General features: G+C 37.2%; 1 protein-coding gene across 1 annotated transcript in view; it reads left to right on the forward strand.

Annotated features, from left to right (window-relative positions):
- Nucleotides 1-21990, forward strand: part of LOC136831345 (kinesin-like protein KIF14) — a 563293-nt gene that overhangs the window by 380430 nt on the left and 160873 nt on the right. The window contains 2 exon segments of the mRNA XM_067091651.1: nt 13118-13282; nt 13915-14040. Coding sequence (XP_066947752.1) covers nt 13118-13282; nt 13915-14040 — 291 coding nt within the window.

Raw genomic sequence — 21990 nt, forward strand, 5'->3', positions numbered from 1 at the left:
TCCAGTTGGTTGCAAAATGAAGGTAAATGATTGAATATTACTAGATCGTAAGAGTGTTAGCTTAAAATTGCGTTTTTTGACCATTTCGGTCAAGCCAAAGTTGACCGAAGGTTGAAATTTTTGCAGTTATCGTAGTTTATATGAAAATATTTCCAAACTGATAAAAGCTACAACCATGGGTTGTATTTTGCTGTATTGTACATGAAATTGCGCACATTTTCATATATAAAACTTTATGTAACGGCTAATATAGAACAGTGCAAAAATTACGACAAAATGACAAAAGAATTTATGAAATTTTCGGCTGAGTTACGCCGTGCGTAGAAAAATTTTTTTCAAAAATTCACCATAAATCGAAATATTGTGCTAGAGACTTCCAATTTGTTGATAAATGAAGGTACATGATTGAATATTACTAGAATGTAAGAGTTTTAGCTTACAATTGCGTTTTTCGAGTCAAAGTTGACCGAAGGTTGAAATTTTATTGTAGTCGACGTACAGTACGTCCACTCGGCACCCAACAGACAATTTTAGTCGACGTATGATACGTCCAATAGGCGTTTAAGGGTTAATGGGTTTTAGACATCCCCCCAAAAAAAAAAATTTTAAATTACATTTTATTGGGAATAAATATAGTTTCGCATACAGAAAACAATTAGAAACAAATATAAATGAATAATGAAATGGATAAATTAGCTTTAACATCATTCTTACCTTATGGACGACTCTTGTTTGCATTTGGAAGACGGAGAGGAGGGGAGAGGGAGGAGTAGAGGTCACTGTTTGGAAGGGGGAATCCCCCTCCAGAAGGACTTCAGGTATCAAGGACCTATCTGGGGTAACTTCTCTTCCTTTTCTACTGTCACCATCTGGGGTTAGTTCCCCCCGGTTTTTACTGGCACTAGAACCAGCTTTACTGTCACTGGACCCCTCTCACACAGCAAAACTGTCCAGAGACATTTGTTCCTGGTGTCTCTAAGATTTGCCTAAAATGGAACAAGGCATTGTCATTAAACATGTTGGAGACACAGATACAACATCTTTATCAGGGTGATAAGCCTCCACAAAATTTTTTACACACACACATATATGTACACACGCACATATACAGGCGGTCCCCATATTGGGGTTCCTTTCCGACGGCCCATCATAAGCCAGAAATCGGTGCAACCTGAAATAATCGTTGAAAATCATAAGAAAACCTTACTTTTAATCCTTTGGGTGTCTTGAAAATGATGTAACCTGCATTTTTAATGAATTTTTCATAAAAACCCCTCCAAATTTTGATCATTCTGCTGATTTGGAGCCACAGACAGACAGACAGACAGACAGACAGACAGACAGACAGACAGACAGACAGACAGACAGACAGACAGACAGACAGACAGACAGACAGACAGACAGACAGAGACAGACAGACAGACAGACAGACACAGACAGACAGACAGACAGACAGACAGACAGACAGACAGACAGACAGACAGACAGACAGACAGACAGACAGACAGAGACTGTTTGCCTCACTGCTTATCATCCAGTAAAAGACTAAATTTCACAGAACTGTGTAAAATCTAGCCTAATTTTTCCTAGTTATTGAAATGCAAACTGTAATATAGCAAGGAAAACATGAAAAAAATTATGACAAAGTAAGTCATGTTTATCTATAAAACTATACAAAACAAACAAACAAACTGAGGAGTTCATATCGGTAAGCTGTTTTGTGATTTGGCGGGATTTTGATTTAAATTTTTATTGATACTTTGCTGTGGTTACCTTATATTAATGTTTGAAAATTAGTAAATCAGTTTTTTATCTAAAAAATGTATTTGCTGATGAAGATAAAATAAAAATCAGTAATTAGTGAATATTTCTCTACGAATGTAAATTTTATTTCTTCTGTTCGGATTGGTGTTGTCTGAAATATCGAAAATCGTAAGAAAACCTTACTTTTAATCCTTTGGTTCTTGAAAGCAACATATCCTGCATTTTTATTGAGTTTTTCATAAACAAACCTTCAAATTTTGACCAATCTGCCGTTTCGGATGCATATTTCTTCTGTTTGGATTAGCATTTTCCAATATACAGTAAACCCCTCGTATTCGCGGGGGATGTGTACCGCACCCCTCCTCGAATAGCTAAAATCCGTGAATACTTAAAACCCCCCTTTAAAAACACTTAGAACTGCCTATTTTGATCATTTAAACACTAGAAAAACCCTCCAAAAATGCTTATACCTAAGTATTTTAATAGTTTTATCACAAAAAGTGCATTTAGTCATGAAAATGATATGAAAATACAGTAATTAGAGAATATTTCTCAGTGAAAAATACCGTGAATGGGCGAATTTCCCGTGAATAATGGGCAGATACGTTCCACAGAGAAATCCGCGAATCGAGAGATCGTGAATACGGGGGGTTTGCTGTACCTTTGGGTGTCTTGAAAACAACATATCCTGCGTTTTTATTGAGTTTTTCATCAAAACCTCCAAAGTTTGACCATTCTGCCATTTTGGAGCCATATTTCTTCCGTTGGATAGGCGTTGTCGCCGTCGTAAACCTGGAATATTTGTGATGAATATATTGGAAGTGTTTTAAACTCGGAACGTCGTAAGCCGAGTCCAGTGTAATCGTGGGCTGCATATATATATATATATATATATATATATATATATATATATATATATATATATGTGTATGTGTGTGTGTGTGTATATATATATATATATATATATATATATATATATATATATATATATATATATATATATATATATATATATATATATATATATATATATATATATATATATATACATATATATAAGTAATCTCTATTATCCAGATTAATAGATATATAGGCCTGTTGGATAAGGCCTGTTGGATAAGGGCAAGGGCAAGTAAAAAAATTACGTGTGTTCAAAGGCAACTCCATTTTCTTCCTCATCTTACCTTATCAATACTGCATAGATATAAACAACTATTACACTTTACACTGACAACTTTATGCAAAATGAAATTGTCTACCTTTTTCCCCATAATTGTGAGAAAATATACTGCATAAATACACTGAAAAAAAGTGCAACCCCTTCTTTTTATTTCTTTCATAAATGATACAATTCAGTAGATAGGTAGCTTACCCTGGTTTTATCACCATTGATATATTTTTATACAGCATCTTTTTCATCAGTTGTACTATACACAACATTGAAAATGTTTGGGTGTGAACCACTGGCCTATGGTTGGTGTTACACTTGCAGTGTCCATTTGCATAAGTCGAGTAAGGTATTACAGTTGTGTTTAAGGTAAAGGTACAGTAATGGTAATAAAACCGATATCTTATTGAATCCATGTATAACTATTATTGTCAAGTTATATCATCATCGTAACAAAAAAAAAAAAAAAAATATGATCCACCATATGCATTCAAGTAGTGTAGGGTAATGATTACATTCTCAGAATCAGCTGATTGAGGCCTACTACTGAAATAATTATTTTTAATTTTGCACATGAATGCAAAATGGGTATATGAAGGTAAACAAACAAATTTTGTTAAAATAAAATCTCTCAAAACAGCAAAACAGCAGTTTATTAATTCTTTTGTTTATGCGGTACTCAGTGTTGTTTGTCAGTTCTTTGGTGAGTAGTGATCATGCAATATAATAACTGGTTGTTAATTTGAGAGATGGTTATGGATTGTTACTTAAGCCATAAGTTTGGTAATCTTGTTTGAAAGCTTTAATTGAGAAACAGCAATGTTAGTTACTGTAACTAACTCATGTTCATTAGAGGTTCGTTACGGTTGTCAACTTGTTAAAGATATGCTGATTTTCAATGGTGACTTCCATAAATAAAAATAAAATCAATCTTATTCATCTTCATGCAATGAAGAGGAAAGTGTTATGAAAGTTTGCCACTATATCTATGCTTGTAGCTTTGGCTGAAGAAATGAATAATGTGCAGGCCACAAAGCGTTTTGGAAGAGGCAAAAACATCTGATACTGGCAAAATCACACATTTACTTCATTTATAAATAAAATTGCATTTTTAAACCCAGCTTTGATCATTATAAAAAAAAATCTCAGAAATGCATTTCATTTACCAACTAATGGTTGTGATGATGTTGGCAAAATGCAATTAGCTGATGATTTTAGTAATGTAAACATTTTCAGAAAGCATTTGGTGCCTGACTGCTATGCTCGTAAATTGTAATACAATAATAATTGACAATAATGCATGAAATATAACTGCATACAGTACGTAAAACAACAGTTTTATTAAAATGATCATTCTTAATGCAACCGTATTGTATTTCAATTTTGCAACTGGGGCCAATAGTTAGTCTCTCTCTCTCTCTCTCTCTCTCTCTCTCTCTCTCTCTCTCTCTCTCTCTCTCTCTCTCTCTCTCTCTCTCTCTCTCTCTCTCTCTCTCTAAGAAACAAAAGCAGCAGATATTTAGGTTTTTGCTGAAAATGAAAGCCAGGAAAGTTAAGTTTGAAGTGCCAGAAAACATTGTAAGGTACCAGGAGATTAGAACTCGGTGGTGTGCTTTTAGAGTGGTTTAAGCTCTGACGTAGTGAAGGTGTAAGCATATCTGGGTAGATGCTTATTGAGTAGGCCAGAATTTTCATAAAGAGCTAAACTTAATGAATGACAGTGGTATTTTATAAGCTTTGTTGTACTTGTGACAGCAGCAATATAATGTAGAATGAGCTGGCAAGACTTTTTCTACTTAGGGGATTTTTAGGGGTGATTTCTGTCATCCAAAATTTTCTGTGGTCCGGTATTGGTCTTGTCCCAAGGGAGCCAGTTTAAAGAGGTTGGACTGTATACGTATACAGTACACATGCACACAGACTGAAACACTGATGGGGAACAAAAGCTCTTGATGCAACATAGGTAGGCAGTTTAAACTGATACTGTTTCATAATTTGCTCAAGTTTTTCAGTTCTATGGTATTTCAACTAAAGAAAAGCTTATTTTAATATTAAAATCAATGAATGTGAAAAAATATAAAACAAAGCATTTTTAAAATAAAAGAAGTGAAAAAATGATGCATGACAGTTGAAACAAAGGCCCACCCAACTTTCCCTCCCCACATAGCTCTCCTGGCCCTCCCACCTCATAAGCACTTGCCCTGGCCTTCACCCCACTGTCCTCACCCACTCAAAAAACAAAATGATGCTGCAGTAACATTGATGCTTTTAAGCCAATAGCAGACATAAAAGCTCCAATGCAGACAAGAACCCTCCCAACTCAGCTACCCCCCTTCAGGATGCTAATCCACACATGCCACCCCCACAGCACCCCTTTCTTAGTGTGCTTATGACTATAAGCAATTTTAGCATTACCTCCTCCTGCCCTCTGGGTGCAGTTTTTAAGAAAATTTCTGTTTTATATAAATTATATATACATACACATACAATATATATATTATATATTATATATATATGCATACATAATACATACATATATATAACGCCTTTTCGGTGTTGCAGCGCTTAGCTAGCGACATTATTAACCAGATTTTCGGTGCCAATCACTGGTTAACAGCACTGTTAAGTGGGGATTTCGACGCTAATCTCCAGCTAACGGCGCTGATATCTGGTTAACAGCACCATTAGGATGGGTTTTTGGCGTTATCACTGATTTTACGGTTAGCGCAGCTCAGCTGGGGACAGAACCCCCTCCGTTAACAGGAGACTGCCTGTGTGTGTGTATATATATATATATATATATATATATATATATATATATATATATATATATATATATATATATATATATATATATATATATATATATATATATATATATATATATATATATATATATATATATATATATATATATATATATATATATATATATATATATATTATAAACTGTATACTGTATACAATAGATATAATGTTGTGGTGGTGGGGACCTTCTGGATAAGGTTCAACTGGATAATTAAAAGACTACTGTAGTTGACTCATGACAGTATATAAATCTCCCAGAACTTACTGCAAGTCTTCCATTTCCATCTGTCTGACAAAATCATGGGGATAATGTCAAATACCTCCACCACGATGGCCCATATGAGAAATGAAGAAAGCACAAAATCCCCAATAATGTACCACCAAGTAGAAGAAATTTTGCCATGGACCTCAGTAACATTTTGGTTCCCACTTTTGTTCTATGGAAACATCATCATGGTAACCTCCCTGAGCAGATGAGATTAGGTGCTACCTGCATAATAGCTTCTCAGTCTAGATATGTGTAGTGTTTCTTTGAGGCTGTGGTGTACCTCCATGCTGGTGCTATTTCCTACACATCTAAACCACACCATCAAATTACTGCTCCACTGCCACATAAGGCAACTTGTCAAGCTGCTTCAAGTATACTGTACTGTATAGGCAGTCCCCAGTTTACAATGGGGATTCCGTTCCTATGCTGCGTCGTAAACCGAAAAATCATCGAAAATCATCAAAAATCCTAAGAAACCTTACTTTTTATGCTTTGGGTGTATTGAAAATGATGTAAACTGCATTTTTATTGAGTTTTTCATCAAAAAAACCTCCACATTTTTATTATTCTGCCGTTTTGGAGCCACATTTCTTCCGTCGGATCGGCGTACGGCTCATCGTAACCCTGGAACATACATCGTAAACCGGGAAATAATTTCTGATGAATATATTTGAAAAGCGTCGTAACCTCAACGTTGTAAGCTGCACCAGTCGTAAACTGGGGATTGCCTGTATTTGGTTTCATGGTACAGTTTAGAGTTGTATGCATTTCCTCTCCTTATCTTCGATAAGACCAGTTCTAGAGATGCTCCCCTGATCACATGACCTTTATGGTCTCAGCTTAACCTCAAAAGGCATGTTTTCCAAATCTTGAGTTGTTACTAAATCGGCTGATATCTCTTCCACTTTTGGCATTTTCACCATCAACATGTCTGGAGACTGTCAATCAGGGTCTTATCAGAAAAGGGTTAGTTTTTTTTTAGTCAGAGCTGTTTAAGTTATTACGAGCCTTGCCAAACAGTTGACACCCTAACTGTAACAGTCCAAATGGAAAAAACTCTTCCTCAGGTAGCAAACTTGTGCTGTTTCTATGCCATTCAAGGAATCTTACTGTTTTAGCTATCACATGTCACAAGTAGATAATATCATATGTTTAGGATTTGTCAGAGTTATGAGAAGAGGTTCCTCCAGGATGTCTCAAATGACCTGGATGGGATACCTAACTTGGTTTAAAACACCATTGAGGTCTGCTTATGAGCCCCTAGACTTAGAGGAAGCTTCCTTAACCCTTAAACGCCTACTGGACGTATCATACGTCGACTAAAATTGTCTGTTGGGTGCCAAGTGGACGTACCGTACGTCGACTACAAAAAATTTCAACCTTTGGTCAACTTTGACTCGACCGAAATGGTCGAAAAACGCAATTGTAAGCTAAAACTCTTACATTCTAGTAATATTCAATCATGTACCTTCATTTTGCAACAAATTGGAAGTCTCTAGCACAATATTTCGATTTATGGTGAATTTTTGAAAAAAACTTTTTTCTTACGCCCGTGCGGTAACTCTGCCGAAAATTTCAGAAATTCTTAAGTCATTTTGTCGTAATTTTTGCACTGTTCTATATTAGCCGTTACAAAAGTTTTATATATGAAAATGTGCGCAATTCCATGTAAAATACAGCAAAATACAACCCATGGTTGTAGCTTTTATCAGTTTGGAAATATTTTCATATAAACCACGATAACTGCCAAAATTTCAACCTTCGGTCAACTTTGACTCGACCGAAATGGTAAAAACGCAATTGTAAGCTAAAACTCTTACATTCTAGTAATATTCAATCATTTACCTTCATTTTGCAACCAATTGGAAGTCTCTAGCACAATATTTCGATTTATGGTGAATTTTGAAAAAACTTTTTCCTTATGTCCGCGCCAGAAATTCTTTAAATCACGTTGTCATAATGTTTGCACCGTTTTATATTAGTCGTTACATAAAGTTTTATATATGGAAATGTGCGCAATTTCATGTAGAATACAACAGAAAATAACTCATGGTTGTAGCTTTTATCAGTTTTGAAATATTTTCAAATAAATCACGATAACTGCCAAAATTTCAACCTTCGGTCAACTTTAACTTGACCGAAATGGTAAAAAACGCAAATATAAGCTAAAACTCTTACATTCTAGTAATATTCAATCATGTACCTTCATTTTGCAACAAACTTGAAGTCTCTAGCACAATATTTCGATTTATGGTGAATTTCTGAAAAAAAAGAAACTTTTTCTTTATGTCTGCGCGCGGTAACTCGCCGCACATCTCAGAAATTCTTTCGTCACATTGTCGTAATGTTTGCATCGTTTTACATTAGTCGTTACAGAAACTTTTATATATGAAAATGTGCGCAATTTCATGTAGAATACAACAGAAAATAGCTCATGGTTGTAGCTTTTATCAGTTTTGAAATATTTTCACATAAATCACGATAACTGCCAAAATTTCAACCTTCGGTCAACTTTAACTCGACTGAAATGGTAAAAAAACGCAATTGTAAGCTAAAACTCTTATATTCTAGTAATATTCAATCGTTTACCTTCATTTTGCAATAAATTGGAAGTCTCTAGCACAATATTTCGATTTATGGTGAATTTTTTAAAAAACATTTTCCTTACGTCTGCCTGGTAACTCTGCCGAACATATCAGAAATTCTTTCGTCACGTTGTCGTAATATTTGCACCGTTTTATATTAGTCGTTACATAAAGTTTTATATATGAAAATGTGCGCAATTTCATGTAGAATTCAACAGAAAATAACTCATGGTTGTAGCTTTTATCAGTTTTGAAATATTTTCATATAAATCATGATAAATAGAAAAAATTCGACTTTCGGTCACCTTTAACTCGACTGAAATGGTCGAAAACTGCAATTGTAAGCTAAAACACTTACAGTCTAGTAATATTCAATCAATTAGCTTCATTTTTCAACAAACGGAGAGTCTCTAGCACAGTATTTCGATTTATGGTGAATTTTTGAAAAAAGCATTTTTTTACGTCCGCGCATTACGAATTCATGCATCATTTTGTGATAATATTTTCTCTGTGTTGGTTTGATCGTTTTACAATTTGTTATATACCAAAATCATCGCAATTTAGTGTACAATACAAAGAAAAACAAAAAACCCATTAGCTTTAAACGTTTTGCTCACTGTGCGATTTGTATAAAATTATATATGAAAAATTTTTTTTGCGCTGTCATATATTTCAATATTTATGTATGATAATGATATTTTTTTTCATTTCTGATGGTTGCATACTAAACTTCAGGCAATGACAAAAAAAGGAACCAAAAATGAACTCTTAGTCTTAAAAACTAAGCGTGCTGTGATTTTTTGAAAAAAACTTTTTCCGCTTCGGTGCTAACCGAACGCCGCCGGCATACGGGAGACGTTTTTGTAAATAGAGGCTCGGCGTTTAAGGGTTAAATTATGTATATATATATAATAAGATGCTCTATAGGTAGTAATGGGATTTGCAAGGAGGTTGAGTTAATTTCATACTCCTTTAGTTAAGTTACTCTCAAGAACTGGAACTGTGTTGAACTGAATGTTGGGGAGGGGAGGCAACATTCACAGTTGTTTTTAGCCACCAACATGTGCAAGAGAGAAGCTTAATAGCCAAAAACACTGTATCTTATTGGCTGAGGCAAGCCAAATTGAGTGCTTATTGGGTCACTATTGAGTATCATTCACAAAGTTCTAAATCCAAGGGTCATGAAACCATGCCAGTATCCACATCTCTGACCTTTTAAAGTCAGTGTGGAATTGGACAGTCTGTTAGAGATCTCCTGTACTTTATGAAATTCCATTTGAAAGATGTGATTCATAAGTCTTTGATCCATCTTGATTGGCCTGGTCATTGCCGCTGGTCAAATTGCCCTTTCTTGTCCTTTTTTTTTTTTGTAACCCCTTGATAGCTAAAGATGTGTGGACTACTAGGCTCTTGAATTCAGCAACTTTTTGGGTTCCAGAAGCCCTAACCTTTTATTGTAGGATTGATGAGAGTCCTTACACCTAAATAGATATGTAGGCTATCTTAAAGTGGGGGTAATTTACAACAAATGCAGTTTATTTTATTATTAAAATTTAATTTGTTTTATTTAAAACCATCACTTTAAACAATTTCCCAGGTCCCTCCTCGTGGTCCTACTCAATCAAATGTATGCCAGATGTGTGGATGAAAAGGCGAAAACCCTTCTTTCGTTTTTATCGTTTTTGGAAAAGGAGCTGGTACATATTTAACCCTTACAAGCCAGGTTAAACTTTAAGGTCAGCCAATTTGAAAAAAAACACACCAGTGGAAAGAGGAAGATATGCAAATGCACATGGTATAAGAAAAAAATCTAAAAAATTTTTCTGTACCTTGTACAGGAAGTTGAAAGTGAATACTATGTGTAATCCTGTGCTGGGCCTCTTTTCCGTGACAGTTGTAAAAATACACTAATCTCAGTTTTTTTTACCGAGGTGCATTTGCACTCTTGCAGGGGTGCCCTTTTAGCTTGGAAAAGTTTCCTGCTAGCTGATTGGTTGCAAGTATCTTGTCCGAATAGCATCATTGTTTTCAAATAATTACCAAGTAATGTGAATCGAAACTTATTTGCTAACATAAATTTCTCGCTCAGATATATGTTTTGGCAATAAATAATGTTAACGAATAAAGAGATTATAAAGTATTGTGATGGTAAGTCTAAATTTAATAATAACACCCGCCGAAGTCAACGACAGGAGCTTGTTTTCGGATGCACGCTGCATAATTTTTTTACTTTTCTAATATTTTAACACCAATTGGGATAAATTACACTAAGCATAAGAAAAACATGTTATCATAAATTTTCTTTAAATACCAGAATCTACTAAAAACATGAAATTAATAAAACTCGTTATTGGTGAAAACTTCTGGGGAGGTAAAAGGAACAGCCTGTGGCTTTTGATACAATTACCTAGATAGGTAGGCCTAGTTATTCACAATGTATCCACATGCAGCAAATGTTGATGGGCAAGAAAACTTTTTAGATACATATCATCTTTTATAGGCTTTTGTGCTGAAGCCTTTTGTTATATCATTATGATAAATATGAATAGCTATTTTTTCTTTTACATAATAATAATGTATTTCCCTATGGCTTTATTTCTTGCACACATTTCAAACTAGGCTAGCCTGTGTCTATGTGTCCTACTCCATTTTTTGACAATTGCAATAAATTTTGCTTAACTCTTTAAGGTAAGGAGTAACAGTAAACAGTAGCTGATGCTTGATATAAGTTAGGCTAGGTGTATGTAGGCCTATGATGTAAGTCCGTATCGAAAGGGTTTGCTAATTTTGTCGTAAAGGTATAGATTCTATTGATAGCACTATTTTCGGTTTGAGGATACTGTAGTTTTCCAAAAATTGCATAAAAATCACAATTAAACGAATTCATAATTTCACTAAGTTTCAACTGCAGTACCTCTCCCTCTCCCTTCCATCCCTGCCTTGGTATTTGACAGTAGACTCCTATAGCCTACTAATCCTTAAAATGTATATGTGTATAATACATTTTCTACTCAGTCACATATTCTTTTACTTCTCAGAATATCGGCAGAAACTCATGTTAACCTTATATGTGTCCTGAACAGAACAGAAAATAAGAAAATAAAAAGTTTTCTTATCTCGCATTGTCTGCTGTAACTTACATGAAAGAGTAAGTTGTTAATTTCTGTGAAATGTATTTTCATTAGTGTGCACCTACAAAAAGAAGCATAGAAACTATTTAATTGCAGATATAGCCATTAAAGTAATCTCAATAACATAACACTGATTTCAACACTTACATAAATCAGGGAAAAGCTGCAATGACATAAATCAGGAAAATGCTGCAATGACAATCAGCTGGGTTAGTTTTCCCGCCAGGCTACCACAGGCTGTTCCTTTTACCTCCCCGGAAGTTTTCACCAATAGCAAGTTTTATTAATTCCATGTTTTTAGTAGATTCTGGTATTCAAAGAAAGTTTATAATAACATGTTTTTCTTATGCTTAGTGTAATTTATCCCAATTGGTGTTAAAATATGAAAAGTAAAAAAATTATGCAGCGTGCATCCGAAAACAAGCTCCTGTCGTTGACTTCGGCGGGTGTTGGTGTTGTTATTAAATTTAGACTTACCATCACAATACTTTATAATCTCTTTATTCGTTAACATTATTTATTGCCAAAACATATATCTGAACGAGAAATTTATGTTAGCAAATAAGTTTTGATTCACATTACTTGGTAATTATTTCAAAACAATGATGCTATTCGGACAAAATACTTGCAACCAATCAGCTAGCAGGAAACTTTTCCGAGCCAAAAGGGCACCCACGCGAGTGAGTGCAAATGCGCCTCGGTAAAAAAAACTGAGTTTAGTTTTGGTAAGCTTTGCATGTTCTTTCTAATAATGTTTTATTTGCAAAATGACAATTACAGCTTACATAATATCATAACAGATAAGAACTAAAATCAGCAACAATCCCTAAGTATGTTTATAGATGAATATTTACCAGATGTAATGGGATGGGGAGTTATACATGTTCTTTCTGCAATTTTTTTTGTACTTTATATTGCAAAATTATAATTACAGCTGACATACTATTATAAACATAAGAACTAAAACCATCGGCAATCCCCGAGTACGTTTATGGGCAAATATATTCGAGATGTGCTGGGACAGGGAGATGTAGTACCTTTCCCCATGACATCTCATAGGAAACTTTTCTTCCTCATATCACCAGCTGGGGTGTGAATGTGGGCATAAGAGTTGCCATAAGTCATTTATGGCCCTTTCAAGTGATTTGAACATTTTGATGCTAAATTTGTTCAAACTTCATGGTGTGAAATATAATTCACACTTCAAGTGGTTGGGGTAGCACCCCAGAAGCTGTTATTATGCCTCACATGATCAGGACTGGACGTGAGAGGTTAAACTATGATATAGTGATGGGTTTGTATAAGAAATAATGCTTTTTGTCAACAGTTTATTTTATGATGGCAGATTTTTTTATTTTATATTTACAAATATTATTTTAATTTTTATGTGCAGAAAAACAAGGAGCAGTTAGTGTTTGAGCTTGAAGACAAACAGTGGAAGTTAGAGGAAGAAAAGCGTTTACTAGAAGAAGAGCTCCACAGGAAAGAGGAGATGACACATTCTCTTGACCTCTCTCTTTGCTCTCCGCAATTACCTAAATCTAACATCCTTCATGAGGTTTGTTATTAAAATTGTTTTTAAAATTGTTACACTTGCACATGAAAGTTTATGATGTTGGGTATAAAATTACTTCTATGTACAGTGGACCCCTGCCTATTTGCGGTTCTGGATTCACGGCTTCACCTATTTGCAGATTTCTCTGTGGAACATATGTACACAATATTCGTGAAAAGTTCACCTGTTTATGGTATTTAGTTTTAGGGATTTTTAAAGGGGTTTTAAGTATTCACGGATTTGAGCTATTTGCAGGGGGGTGGTGGTACGCATCCCCCGTGAATACGGGGGGTCGACTGTACTCAGGAGTTGATGTTACTGGTGTTCACTTCCATTTTAAGGAGTCCTGAATGGTAACAAGCTCCATGCAAGACTGTTGTTATTTAATTTTTATTTTGAATCAGTTTTAAGTACTTTATAAGCTTTTTCAAAATATTAGAGTTTTACCTTCAGTGGCTTCAGACAGCTGTCCAATTTCATAAACCTTACCCTTCTCTAATTTTAACCTCTCATTTAAGACTGAATTCTTTGGGCCAGCCCTCTGATAGTTTATGAATGTGGCTCTTTGGTCTTGTTAAAATATTCTGTCATGATAAATTCACTCAGATTACTCATTTATTTTGTTTTGATTTTAGGTGGAAGCAGTATTCAATGAATCTGTCGTGGAGGTTCACCGAGATGGCCCTTTTTATGCTCCTCCTAGAATTGCTTTTATGATTAAAGAGGCAAATCGGATAACCAAGAAACTGAAGAAACCTTATGTAAGTCAGAAAAATGTTTGAAGTTGATTTAAGATTTTTCTTTGTCTTTTGAGAAGATTGGCCTCCCTCGTGGCTAACTTTTGATTATGTGTGCATAACATCTCATTAAAATTTAAAATTTACCTTTATTTCTTGGATCTTTCTTGTAGCTTTTAAAGAATTTAGATTAACATGTTTTGAGTTTAATACAGTGGACCCCTGATTACTCGCGGATTCGCCTATTCGCGAATTTTTCTGTAGAACATAACTCCAAATTATTTGGCAGAAAATTCCCTATTATTATTCAGTAAATGAAACGTATTCACATGGAACAAGTTCACTGAGGCCATTGACATGAAATTCAAGCTTCCAAAGAATATGGTGTTCATTAGGAAGAAGTACGAGGAAGTACTGTAAAGGGAAATACGGAAAGAAGAGATACCACTTATTGAAAAAGAAAAATACATTAATAAATAGAATACAGTACTGTATATCTAAAATATTTGCTAATTATTGTAATTTAATTTTGTGACTAAATATATCTTTTATGATAAAAAAATTATATACTGTACAGGTAGACCCCCCAGTTACTATGTTTCATCTTTGAGTTTGGGATGGTGTTAGCAGTTCCGATGGTTTCGAAATTATGATGCAGTACCGATACAGCAATAATGAAAAGATTTTAAATTTCACGCGCGACAGGCACAGGCAGCAGCGTACGATGGCGTCGTGAGCTTCTTGGAGTTTTAGCTTTGTATTTTTATGTTTATGATACAGTAATTCATATTTCATTAAAGGATATGTATGTACAGTACAGGCAGTCCCCGGTTTATGACGGGAGTTCAGTTTTTACGCTGTGTCGTAAACAGAAATCGTCGAAAATCCTAAGAAAACCGTACTTTTAATGCTTTGGGTATATTGAAAATGATGTAAACTGCATTTTTATTGAGTTTTTCATCAAAAAAGCCTCCAAATTTTTATTATTCTGCCGTTTTGGAGCCATATTTCTTCCATCGGATCAGCGTACGACGTGTCGTAACCCTGGAACATGTGTCGTAAACCGGAAAATAATTTCTGATGAATATATTTGAAAAGCGTCGTAAGCTCGGACTGCCTGTACTGAGAGAGAGAGAGAGAGAGAGAGAGAGAGAGAGAGAGAGAGAGAGAGAGAGAGAGAGAGAGCTGAGGTATGTTTACATAAAGCCTAACACAGTTACACACTCTTACACTATTTTTTTTATATTTTATGCTATAGTATTCTTGTTTATATTTTTTCTGCATTTTCTAAATATTTTTTAGTTTTATAAATCAAATTACAAATTGTAAACCAAATTATAAATGCAGTCAAGTCTGTAGGGTATGCACACATGCACACACTAAATTCCATACCTTCGATGAACTTGGTACAGCCTGTTGGGTTTTGTCTTGCCTACATATGAAATAAGCATTTTAAATATTTTTATGGTGATTAGGAATGAAATATTCTCATGTTTAATGTTATGTGTGCTAATTATAGTACGGTGAATCAAGCAAAGCAAAAAAAAAAAAAATATAACATCTACTTACGTATACACGCACTGATTTGAAGGCGTCTTGAACTTCATGGAGTTTTAGTTTCGTATTTTTATGTATATGATACAGTAATGCATATTTCATTTAAGATACAGTGATCCCTCGTCTATCGCGGATAATGGGGACCAGAACCCCCCGCGATAAGTGAAATTCCACGAGGAAGCATTGGCCCCTCCCTAGGGAGGCATATGTATATATAAAACACCCATGTATGAGCAACATTACATAAGCGAGGTAAGTATAAAGTGAACAAATGTACTGTGCAGGTATACTATTTACAGTACCATATTTTACTTAAATATATTTACTGTACTGTACAGTACAATAATTATAAAACCTTGTACATACATTCACTCTCTCTCTCTCTCTCTCTCTCCCTCTCATATGAGACGTACATTACTGTACTGTAATTATAAAACCTTAATTATTATACATTCACTCACTCTCTCTCATACGAGACGTTAACACGTATGTTCAACACTCACCAATGACAGTAGCGTAATATCTTGAGGTGACGATGAAAATGACGATGACGATGATGAGATACCTGTGCAGTTCGATGAATGTGATGATTAATTGATGACAATGATGGTGCTACTGCACAGGTATAATGAGGCCTTTACGTCAGTTCAGGAAGCGCCTCATCGTCAGATATCGGCGCTGGATCATCACCATTTTCTTCCGAAAGAGGTGAAGAAGCTCGTGGTGGCAGTGAAGAGACTTCCACTCCACTCGTAGATGCTTCAGGTTCACTCGGAGGCACTGATGGTGTAGCTGGGGTTTTTACCTTGGTGAAGAACATGGTGATTGGTAGTTGTCGTTTTTTCTTCTGCTGTAAAATGCCCTTGTACAAGGACGTAACCCCGTCAACACGGTTCCTAAACTTGACAGCTCGAACCATGTTGTCGTCGATTTCTTGTGCAAATTGTTGTATTGCCCTTGCCATGTTGCACAATTGTTGCAGGTTCTCCAGGGTAAGGCCACACTCTTCAGTGTCTTCATCTTCCTCTTCTTGGCTTTCTTCTTCACTCGCAGACTTCGTCATCTCAACGAGGTCTTCATCTGTCAGTGGGTCCGAGTGGGCATCGATAAGACCGTTGACGTCATCTTCCGTCATGTCGATGAATCCTTCATCCTTGATGATGTTAGCCAACTTCACTGCCTTCTGCACCGCCGAGTGATGAATTTTGTCAGGAATGAAGCCTTTACAATCATGAACCACGTCAGGCCATAATTTCTTCCAGGCAGCATTTATGGTCTCGGTTTTCATGTCCTTCAATGCTTGCTGGATATTACGCAAGCATGACGCAATGTCGTAGTTACGCCAGTGCTTTTTCACACTGAAGTCTTCGGTATCATTGTCAAGTGCAGCGACGAGGCCCTCCATCGTTGAATGCGTGTAGAGTGCCTTAAAGGCATGAATAACACCTTGATCCATCGGCTGGATTAAAGATGTGGTGTTAGGGGACAGAAACTCGATCTTAACCCCATCATATTCCAAGTTCTTTGCATGGCCTCCTGCACAGTCCATCAAGAGAAGGACCTTAAAGGGGAGTCCCTTCTCAGCCAGATAGAGCTTCACCTGGGGAATGAAGCAATGGAGGAACCATTCGATGGTCAGGGCTTTCATTATCCAGGCCTTAGAGTTATTCATCCAATGCACAGGGAGCAGAGCCTTATTTTTGTTATTTAAGGCCTGTGGATTTTTGGACTTATAAATAAGGCCTGGCTTAATCATAAAGCCTGCAGCATTGCCACACATGATGAGTGTGACACGGTCCTTGTGGGCCTTGAAGCCTGTCCTCTTCACTTCATCCTTGAAGAGGAATGTTCGAGAAGGCATCCTCTTCCAAAAGAGACCTGTCTCGTCCATGTTAAAGACTTGCTCAGGGAGGTAGCCGCCATCACTGATGAGTTTAGGGAACACATCCTCCACGAAACGACGAGCACCTTCGGTGTCAGCAGAGGCAGCCTCACCATACAAAGGCACGCTTTTGAGGCCAAACCTTTTTCGAAATTTTTCAAACCAGCGTTTGCTGGCTACAAAGTCTGGTCTTCGAGCAGCCGAATCACTCGTGGCACCGCTAGTACAGGGTTGAGGGTCGTCAGGATCTTCTTCAGTGCCTTCTTCAGCATCTCCTTCGTCGTCGTCACCGGGCAAGGTTTTATCATAGAGAGATTTGGCCTTTGTTCTGATCATATTACTGTCCAAACTCACATTTTTTTTTCTGCACTCAGCAACCCACAAGGCTAATGCAGATTCCATTTTCACTATTCTCTTATTACGCACAGTTATAACACGTTTCGCTTCTCTATTGAAGCTTATTTCATTGCTTTTGCGGATGTTAACTTCCTCCTTCTTTATATAGCGCAATGTCGATTCATTCATGCCATAATGCCGTGCTACCGCGGCATAGCTTTTGCCCTCTTTTAACATGTCTAAAAGTTTGACCTTTTCACTAATGTTCATCATATTCCTCTTCTTCTTGGGCTCACTAGAGGAACCTTTTGCAGGGGCACGGCGTTTAGGAGGCATTGTAAGGGCGCAACAAGTTAACTTTTAACTCAACACACAACACAAAATGCGCGATACAGTACACTTGAGAGCGTCTACAGCACAAGAGTGGCAACAAGAGGGATCAAGCAGGGGAAGAAGCTGCGTGATGCTGCGATGATGCGCAGCCAATCAGCTCATGGGTTACATTCACTTGTGCTCTCATTGGTCGATCTCGCACTGGGAACCAATCACGTGCCTTGTCCGAGTGCCCGTGGGTATATACAAAGCTTCCAGTCCTTGTGCGTCGGTCTTGCAAGCCGTTCTTCTCACGTAACATGATGAAACATCGCTGTTTTCCGTGATATGGCGGTACTTTTCAATTTTAATTTTTCGATGAATATTTCTGAAAAATCCGCGATGCAGTGAAGCCGGCAAAGTTGAAGCGCGAAGTGGAGAGGGATCAGTGTACATACAGTACTGAGAGAGAGATAGAACTGAGGTAGTTTACATTGGTAAACAAACAAATCGGCGGGATTTTATTTAACATAAATATATTAATGTGCCTTTGTATACCCGTTTTACATTTACTGTATGTTAAAAAATGGATTTTGACGTAGGAAAAATCTATTTTTGGGTGAGGTAGCTGTGTCGTCCTGATGAAAGATTCTCTTAAGCAGCTTTCTAGAGTACAAATACTGCTAAATGTACCAGAGAAAAAAACAGAAGGGTCTGTGGAGTTCCAACCCCCACTGCGACTATCCAATACGGATATCATGTATGTAACAGGGACGTATGCAAGCATAGCCACAGCTAATAATAATAATTCTATTAATATATTCTCTTCTTTTAGCAACTAAAAAAAATTGTTTTCCTAGTTCTTTCATTAGTAGGCTGAATCAGCTGAGTCTGAGAATCACTTTTTCACCACAATTGGGACGATTGTTATTTTTTATACATATTACGACGATAATATATAAATATAATAATACAGTATAAATGGATTCTGTAATTAAAATAACAGTTTCATTACCATTGCCTTCATCTTAAATACAGCAAAATGGATAATGTTAGTGTAACACCTGGGCTGGCCTAGGTCTACTGTATAGTTCACACATAGCCTACACATTTTTATCTCATGAATGGTAATACAGTATGGTAACAACTGATAAGGAAGTACAGTACTGTATAAAAATTATAAAAATACATTAATGGTCAAAAAACCATGGTAGGCTGTGGGTATAGTGTAGGATAGACTACCATATATGTATAGACTGCACTGCATACCCTAGTGTAGGCTAGGCAAATTTTAAGTTATGTTTTTTTTTTCAAGAAACGATGGGTTTTTTGTAACATAACCCCATCTTAATTGGGGAAATACCTGTACAGTACTGTACTAATTTTCAAGTACTGTATTAGTGTAAATAAGCAAAATATCAACACAGGCAATCCCTGGTAAATGGCAGGGGTTCTATTACTGGCCAAGCGCCAATAACCGAAAATTGTTGTTAACCGGAACATCACGATAATTATGGTAATAAATGGCATTTGGAATGCTATAAACATTGGTAAACTGGTAATTGGCGTTGATAAACCACTCACCATCGCTGAAAATCTGGTTGACCAGGACATTAACCTGGCGTCACAAAACCGAAACGCCATTAACCAATGCAGCCAGTAAGTGGGGACTGCCTGTAAAAAAGGGATTTTGACAAAGGAAAAATCTATTTCTGAGAGAGGCCCCGTGTCACCCGGTGAAATTCCATTCTTACACGAATTTCTAGGTATAAATATTGCTAAATATACCAGAGAAAAAAAGCTTACAGGAATGCTGGAGTTACTACCCCCAGATCGAGCACCTTCGATGAAGATGTCGGTATAACCAAGGGTGAGTGAAGGAATCACAACCACAGAGCCACACTCGATAGACATCCCCGAGAAGAGTGAGGGGCCGTACCAGCGCCCACGCTCCCCAGCCCGCCACGCAGCGACTCCAGCGCCATCTGAACTCATTCCAGACTAGCACCATCCCCAGGCTTGGCATGAGCCAGTAGGGGGGGCGAACCTGTACCTCAAAATATTCTAGGGGGTGTCACCGGGTGACACGGGGCCTCTCTCAGAAATAGATTTTTCCTTTGTCAAAATCCCTTTTCTGAGCTCGGCCCCGTGTCACCCGGTGAAATAGTGTCAGAGAATCATGCCAAGACTGCAAAGCTACAACAGAATACAAAAGGTAATTGGAAAGAAACACATGCTATGGAAAAATAGATTTAATAAAAATATCTCAACCATGAAAATTGGGCTTAACTATAGGTAAATACTGGTGGCATAATACACCTCACATCAAAGATTACAATGAAATAGCAACTTAACCTAGGAACAAGGTAGAAACACAAACATGTAGTACAATAGGGGAAAATAAAAGGCCCCTACAATTCAATAGAATAATCAGTAATTACAAACTTAAACCTAAAGGCAATGAGATACAATTGAAAGACAAAAATATATAAGGTACATGAAGCAAAATAAAAACCGCTTCAGTACCTCTGACTAAATTTAAATCCACAACATATCAAATTCCAAAACACAAGACAAGCAATAATCAGATATACCATTATCGAGTATGAGGAGCAAGGCAGCGAGGCATGAACGATCCAGAAAGGCAGGCAGTGAAATAAATGAGGCAGGCGGGTGGGGGGGGGAAAGGAAAGGGATAAGGATAATTAAGGTGGGGAGATGACACTTCCCACAGCCACTGTAGAAAATTTTAGAGCTTCGAGTGATTTTAAATAGTGGCGTTTAAACACTAGAGGTGATTTCCATCCTGTATACTTGGTATGGTAAGTTCGGCAAAATCCATATTATAAAAATAATTAGTGGAGGTAGCTACTGCTCGGATATCATGAACCTTTGGAACTGAGTCCGGGTTAGCTTGCTTAATAAAATACAGAATTTGTTGTCTTATAGCACTCAAAGAGAGAGTACCGCCTTTCTCCCTGATGAAAAGAGGACCCGACTTAAACTGTGGAGTTCTTTGTAGGTAAGACTTTAAGGTATATACTGGACATAATGACTGGTCCTGAGGAAGAGGCACCACCTTCCAGGGGACCACCTGTCCTGAGGGTCTTCATTCTTAGCTAAGAACGTATGATCAGGGGAAAGGAGGACTTCTCCGGACGGAAGGAAATTAACATGATCATCACCTCTAGTGAGGGCCGATAGCTCTGAAATTCTGAGCTACCGTAAGCATGCGAAACTTGTCGCATCTTATGTAGCGATTTAGACGTGATAGATCTAGAATCACTCTTTGTTGGCCGGAATCTTTCTTTGGGACCATGAACAACCTGCCTTGAAATTTGAGGTGCCTTACTTTCTTTATTGCTCTCTTGTTGAGAAGCTCTGTTACAAAGTCCTGTAGGGTTTTGGAGGGTTGGTAAAACCTGGTCAAAGGAGGGGATCCTTGATCCAGCTCCAACCCAGACCTTTGGACACAATGCTGTGTGCCCAAGGGCTGAAGGTCCACTGGTCTTTGAACCAGTAGAGGTGACCACCTACCTGATTGGTATCAGTGGGAGGAAGAGGGCTTGCTTCCTCTACCACGGCCCGATCTTCCCCGAGAGGCGGATCCAGCCCTACCTCTGTATGGAGCGCGACCCCTGCCTCCCCTTGCACTTCTATTAAGGCCTTGAAAGACCCCATGGCCCTCATAGGAGGAGTTGTGCGCGGAGAAGAGGCGCACGATGGTGCAGCAAGAGGTTGGGCTGGTTGAACCAGCACGTATTGGGGTTGAGCCTTGGAGGCGGAGGGTTGGCCTACTGCTGAGACTGGGACAGCTTGAACCACTGTCTGGGGATGAGGCCTCCTTCTCCTGAAGCGTTTCCCAGACTTAGCCTGGGAACCACCAG

This window comes from Macrobrachium rosenbergii, chromosome 48 (genome assembly GCF_040412425.1).
Source record: "Macrobrachium rosenbergii isolate ZJJX-2024 chromosome 48, ASM4041242v1, whole genome shotgun sequence".
Classification (NCBI taxonomy): Eukaryota; Metazoa; Arthropoda; class Malacostraca; order Decapoda; family Palaemonidae; genus Macrobrachium; species Macrobrachium rosenbergii.